At 41.2% G+C, this 7,331-nt stretch overlaps 1 protein-coding gene across 1 annotated transcript; it reads right to left on the bottom strand.

The window, feature by feature from the left end:
* Positions 1-1,300: 1,300 nt before the first annotated feature.
* Positions 1,301-5,765, bottom strand: LOC146330350 (uncharacterized). Its single transcript, XM_084714482.1, has 2 exons — positions 5,750-5,765; positions 1,301-2,731 (listed from the first exon to the last, which is right to left on the bottom strand). Exons 1-2 carry the CDS (start codon positions 5,763-5,765, stop codon positions 2,133-2,135), a joined length of 615 nt encoding a protein of 204 aa, XP_084570608.1. The 3' UTR covers positions 1,301-2,132.
* Positions 5,766-7,331: the final 1,566 nt, after the last annotated feature.

Below are 7,331 nucleotides of genomic sequence, written 5' to 3' on the forward strand. Positions count from 1 at the left end.
GTGTGTGTCTGTAGAGAGAGGAGGTCACATTTCAAAATAGCCTTTACAGCCCAGGCCCCGTCTGCAGACTGCACTCTCTCCCCGACAGTCAGAGCACTGAGGCGGGGAGACGCAGCGTCCTCCCCCCGCGGGCTCCTGCCAAGTTAGTACAGTTGTCATCCTGCGTCAAGTGCTGATTGTTTACAATGGAGCTAATTCGATTAAAAGCGCATAACTGGCGCACCTTTCACTTAACTCATGAGTCTGGCTCTCAGCCGGGTGTTAGACAGGGATTCACGTTGCCTTAATGCTGATCAGTGGAGCCTCAGCTCTGTCTGTCTGCAGAGAGCCAGTTTAATCTGTAAGAGCAGGCCGCAGAGTAATGCAAATTAAGAGAGGTAAAATGAACAACATATCTTCAAAACAGCAATAAATAAATACATAAAAAAAATAAACAAGATTACCAGTCAAGAAAATGTTTTATCATGTGAACGTGAATGTCCACTGAATGAGAAAATCCTGAGGGCAAAAGGGGAAATCTGCAGTCCTGCTGTTTGAATGCTGTCTCACAGCAACAAGCTCCAGTGTAGGGTAGAGCGGGGCAACTTGTAACATGGATAAGTTGTCACACTCACACTTTGTATCTCCAACACCAGAGGGTGCTATCTAAAAAAAATCTAATACGGTGGATGCTTATGCACCTAAATTGCACTACACGTGTAATTGAACTTTGATAAGTAAGTATGTTGAATTGTTTTATTTTTGTATAGAACGGAGGAGAGAAAATGTGTATTTTGATACTTAAACTTAAGTCTTGTACTTAAGCTAACTTGTGGTATGGCTAGTTATAGCACCTGCATCAACATGGGGTAAGTTGTCTCAGTGCAGTCTGTCAGTATTATTGTTTTGAGTAATTGAAGTCAAACTTGTCTGATTCCAGCTTCTCAACTGTGATTATTGTCTGGTTTCTTTATTGCTTTATCTTGGTGAACTGAATATCTTTGGGTTGTGAGCAAAATAAGATAAGGGGCATTATCTTGGGCTTTGGGAAGCACAGATTTTACATATTTTTCTAGTGTGTGTGTGTGTGTGTGTGTGTGTGTGTGTGTGTGTGTGGGCGCGCGCGCGCTGATATACTGCTTCACATAGTATTAGCAGTAGTAGTTAAATTGTTAAAAATGATGCTGCTAAAATAAACACATGTATGGTAATATGAAAATGGAAGGAGAAAAATAAAGGAAAGAAGGAAAGAACAACAATCGTAGCATACTGTCATTTTAACTGCAAAAATTACTGTAAAGACTCTGCTTTTATACATGTTTTTATTTGATGAAAAATATAATGTGACAGTGTGACAACTTACCTGGTGATGAGGCAACTTGTCACAAATTCACAGTCTGTATCTTTGAGTGAGAAGTGAAAATATAAATATTATATATTTGTTCACAAGAATTTATTACTTGATTTAATATGAAAAACTTAACCAAATGTTTTTGGTGCCTAAACCTTGCCAAACACAACATTAACCACATGTTAAAGAGGCTTTCTGGCAGCGTCTCATACAGACAGGGTGCCTTGTGCATCAGTATGAGACACAGAAGGGTCTGATGAAGATGGTGTTTGAAGACCTGGGATAAGAAAGGGTTTGTATTTTCCTGCATGAGCACAAAACATCGTGATGGAGAAAGCTAACAGCCGGGCGCCAGAAATGCATTGCCGTGTCCAAATTCTGCACCACATGCTTTTCATCTAAGCGTCCATTTTATAAAACACTTCTGTTTGTTAGAAAATGTTTAATCTACAGCAGTAACGAGTGTGGTGGTTTTCCTCTGAAACGTGGAGAAAAACTATAAAATAGCAATAACTGCAAATACTAAAGTACAAGTCCTTTAAAATTGTACTGACGTACAGTACATTACAGAGTACATACTGACAGTGAGTATGTTGTATGGAATTGGGACACAGTATTTGATTAATCTCTGGCTGCCACCTTGTAATAGCAGCCGTCCAGAGATTTGGGGAGCAGCTGCACAGCTGATGACACTGAGCCCTTCATCTCAACTTGAAACCTGGACAGTGTTTCAGTTGCTGCAGAGACGTGTGGTCGCTGTGGTCACAGACGACATCATTGAGTCAACTCAACACTGAGCTCCTCAGACAAATGTTGCTTTCTGTTTACTTCGGTCTACCTGCCCTTTGCCCTCGCTCTGCTCCAACTGTCTCTTGGCTTTGACCATGGAGGGCAAGTCTGAAGTCTGGTACACTGCCGACCTCATCCTGCTGCCACGGCAGCGCAGCTCCAAGGCCACACCCTCCCACTTCCTGTCCAGCTCTGAACCCTGGGAGCCCCGGAGGTCTCGAGACCCTCTACAGGTGTGCCTGCTGTCCTCTGGGTCAGAGGTGGCCCCAATTTTGTCCAAATCTAATGCTCGTTTTGGGGTCGAGTGGTTGGAGCGGGATGAAGGTGACTTGGATTTGCGACGAGAGCGTTGAGGAGGGCGTGGTGGAGGAGGAGGAGGAGGAGGAGGAGGAGAGGTAGAGGGAGGGATGGGGTTAGAAGATGTTGTTCTTCTGCTAGGAATTTTGAAACCTCCTCCCCTTTCCCGACTTCTCCATCTGTCTTTGTCTTTACCTGAGGAAGAAAAGGCTGCTTTCAAAAAGGGAGACGACAAAAGAGACAGACGTACGGAGGAGACAAAAGAAATGACAAAGCACTCACCATCACCGCAAAAAATTCCACGTGCAAGGAACACTCAGAGAAAACACAAAGAGCCAAATGTAAAAGTCTGTGGTGCAGTGAGAAATGAAAGAAAAAAACACAAAGACAGACAGGGAGAACATATCTTCATCCCTCTGCGGGGTGTGTTGATGCATATATGAAGCTGAGACTGAGAAATTAAGAAGATTATTCACATTCTGTCAAATTCGGTCAAATATTACACTCTGACAGCCACGACCAGCATACAGTATAGCCAACTGTTCCAACACCATGGATACAGCAACACAGACACACGCACACACACACACACACACACACACACACACACACACACACACACACACACACACACACACACACACACACACACACAAAGAATGCTGGGTGGCAGCAGGAAACTAAGTGGATGTGACAGATATTCCCATGCTGGTTCTTGGCTATGACATCATGGGAAAGCTGGTGCTCAGTGTGAATGTGGGTGTGTGTATGTATGTGTGTGTGTGTGTGTGTGTGTGTGTGTGTGTGTGTGTGTGTGTGTGTGTGTGTGTGTGTGTGTGTGTGTAAAATGAGGCCGTGTCCCCATATCTTAATACAGACTGCTGCCATCTACTGGCTGAGAGAGAGAGGGCTGCATTCTGTTAATTTGTTGGTGATGGCTGATTTGCCTGTTTGTACACACAGTTATGTTTTTGGTAGAATCAGAATCAGTATCAGCAGGATTTGTCCGAGCTTTTCCCAAACGCACCAGAAATTGAGTTAGTTGATTGCTTAATACTATTCCCAGTAAGCCAAACACCAATGTTTTGGGTTAGTAAATCGCCCCAAGCACAGCAGAATAAGAAAAAAAGGAAATATGAGTTACTGTTCAAAGTGAAATGCTGCATTATGCCTTTTCTAGTTTTGTGACTACCTGTACCTACATCTATATCTGTGTCATGTTATGTATTTTGATTGCTTTGTCTTTGTTTTGTAGAGATAAAAGCAGGAGAAGCACAGGTGAAATTAATAACGTTAATGAAATCTCAGCCATTGTTAATGGATTATTGGATCCACTAGTGCCTTTCCAGCTACGACGAGTCAGAATGCTGACAAACACTTATGTCAAACAAAAACGGTAAAGAAATAATGACGACTGATCCATTCGAATCAGCTGATGCTCCTAGTGACCGAAATGAGTTTCAAAAGAAGCTAAAACTCCACACCTGCAGTCTGTTAGCCTCCTTTAATATCTCAGTACCAGTGATAGTCTCTGATCTCTACACCTGCTTCTGAATTTTCTTCTCAGGAAACCTGTTGTTGTCTACTGTATATATTGTGATGTTTTCACTTTGTATGAGATTGTTTTCTTGCACTAGATGTATGTTTTATTGTCTTGTATCGACTTGCCCTCTTCACCAAGTCATCACTGGAACTGGGAATTGGTTCTCAAATGATTTATCTGCTTAAATCAAGTTAAAATAAAGAATAAATCAAAATAATGGAAGCTGAGGGATAGAGATTAAAATTTCTCCCTGCCCTGCTGCTCTCATTTCAGTGTTTTATATATTGTTTTAAGCCACTCAGTGGCATGGTTGTATGAATGGTAATGTTGCTCTGCCACCACAAGGGTCACATTAGTGGTTTTTGAGTGAAATATTTCAACAAATGTTGGACGGACTACCATGAAGTTTGGTCCAGACATTATTTTTCCCCTCAGGATGAACTGTAATAACTGACTTTGATATTCTCTGTCAGGCTTAGAAGACAAAGTAAGAGCTGATCCATTTTTCTTGAGTCCTCCTTTTCTCCTCAGCCACACAATGTCTTTTCCTCAGTGGCTTTTCCATCTTGCTTTCACAACAAACTGCCAGGTTGTCACTAAAATTGCTAACTTTAGCTAACAGCGCTATCTCATTGATGACAGTTCATAATTTCTGTGACAGTCCAAGCTGCCACTAGTGTCCATGCAACCCGTAGCTTTTGGCTTTCTTCAATTTTTCATTCCTCACCTGCCAGACGCTTGTTAGAGGAGCATAGTTTGGTGCAGTAGTAGCTGAGAGTATTAAATGTAGGCTGTCGAAAGTGACGATGTAAATGTTGATAGCATGGTTGTATAGAATATACATTATATATAGTACAGTGCAGTATAAAGGCTAGTACTGCACCAAAGTAGAAGTGCTGCTGCTTGACTTTAGTATAACTCAGCAGCAAGTCAATGACCTGTTACAAAAAGCTCTTTTACAGTCAAGAGAGGAGGTCTGAAGAAACATCACACTCTACGTCTACAGCTGCCCTACAAAGGCTGGAGGGCAGTAACTCCAAAAAAGCTGAAGTCGAGAAAAAAGGTCGAGACTGGCTCAGTAAACTGCCACTGTGTATGTGAAGAAAAAAATCATTCAAGTAATATGATTGAAGGGAAATAGTATCAACAAACAAAATTTCTCTCAGTTCTCCAACAACTATGTTTTTTATATAAAAATTTACTTGAAATTAATAGAATATATTAATTTACACCTCAATATATTAAAATAAGTGATTTAACAGTAGGTTGACCACACCAAACTGTTAATAACCACTGTCAAAAACTGATGTGACAGTTACTGCTACTCTGATAAGCTAACGCTAGGCTATTACCTCTCATTTTTTGTTTCATTTTGGCTTAATATGGTAACTGTGGTGAAGTACAGGTGTCTCTACTTATTGCATGACTGGACCTGATCTCCTCCAGAGAGATTTTGCTCCCTGAAACAAATTGTATACACTCACAATGCAATGTTCACTGGCTCCCACAATTTCTTTGTAAAAACATTGTAACATGCACCAGATTTATTAGAAAAGCTGCCGTACAATCAGGCATTTCAGGCCTGCAATAATCCCCAAAAAGCCTGCAAAATCTTGCAGGGACTAATTAGTTATTTTAAACTTTACTAATGCATCTACAAGTTTAAAAAAGTACCTAATTAAGTAACTACAGTTCTTTCAACCCTGAACATGTTTGCTCTAGCTCAGCTGAGAAAAGCTCTTCTCTCCTTTTCCTATTCGTCTGTCCACATTTTTCATTCCTTCTCTTACCAGCAGATGGGGCCATTTGAGGTGAGAAGCTAAATTGTGCTGATGCACTAATTATTCTGTTGGCCAGCGGACCTGGGCAATGGTCCCAGCAAGAGCCAGTGAATTGGAACAGAGAGCCAGAACTGTATTCATATAACAGCTACTGTGAACCAAGTTTTCCCAGGCAATTTCAGGAACAATTAGATAACTCACTGGCCCTGCAGCCTGAAAACAAGAAGCACACCCAGAAACTGATTTAATTTGAGAAACCTCAGCACTTTGTTCATAATCAAATGATGATTTTCAACAAGATTTCAGTGACCAAATGAGTATTATGGTCTCCACAATGCTCTTCTGTTATTATCATCTGAAAGATATATCATACTACAGAGGAGACATTATCCTCACAGATATAGGTCCTTGTTTTTTGTCCTTTTCCGATCTGTTTTCCTGACGTTGTTCCTGACAGTCTTCTAGTGAACACTTAAAAAAATCCAACAGGCTCATACATCACAGCCAGACAGGAAGCTTTTTGTGCGTCTGTGTGCAAGAGAGGGGGGGGGGGGGGAGAAACTGGAACAGGCAAAGATATTTTCTCTCTCTTTGTCTGTGCCTCTGCACCAATATGTTTTGCTTAATTATATGGGCCAGTTAAATACAGTTGCTGCTGTTGTCACATGTCTATCCCGGAGGAAACAAACACGACAAACAACACTGAGGAATTATTTGAAAGAAAACCGCTACAAAATAAGATCATCATGTGATGCAAAAACAGACACACAGATGTAGACGCCTTGTGTTTGTACACGGGCAAGGAGAATGTGTGTGCATGTGTGTGTGTGTGTGTGAGGAAACAGAACCTAGTTTTGTTTGTGGGCTACCAAAGAGCCCAGCATGACAAAGATTGCCTAACAAGGCATTGAGCAGAGGGGAACCCATGCATAGCTAATAGCCCAGTACCCCCAAAAGCCTTTGTACCCCGAAACAAAAGCCCTGTCCTGCAGACAAACACACACACATACACACACCGAGAGAAGAGGCAACAGAGAGGAGGAGAGGAATATCAAGTAAGATAAATGGGAGAGAGGTTGTACAGATGGAGTGAGCTGGTCAGAGGTCACAGAAGAAAAAATAAAGAATTCATCACATTTTCTTAGCTGTTTTCAGACTGAGAAAGCTGTGAATCCATTTAAGAAAAGAGAGTTTGAGTGTGATGACCCATCATGTCAGTTTCAGTTAGTATAGTAATTATACTAACTGAAACTGACAGGATGGTTTGATGGTTGATGATAACTATACTATAGTTACTGCTTGTGGCAGAAGAAGTCCTCAGATTGTTTATAGGGAAAGTTAGCCACTTTTCATGTGGCTGTCCAGTCAGAGTTGATGGTAAATGTAGTCAATGGAAGCAATAAATTCCTCAATATGTGCGTTACTGATTGAGAAGGCTGATTTCCTCTGCTGCAAAATCTGTTGCACCAGTAATGTCACTGGATGTAAGGATGATGTAGTAACTCCACTGTCTACTCTACTGTCATACAGCATTTCTATTTACACTGGATTTATATATTTTGTGCATCATGATAGACATTGCAAACTTATT

Source organism: Lutjanus erythropterus, chromosome 3 (genome assembly GCF_056507025.1).
Source record: "Lutjanus erythropterus isolate fLutEry1 chromosome 3, fLutEry1.hap2, whole genome shotgun sequence".
Taxonomy (NCBI): Eukaryota; Metazoa; Chordata; class Actinopteri; order Lutjaniformes; family Lutjanidae; genus Lutjanus; species Lutjanus erythropterus.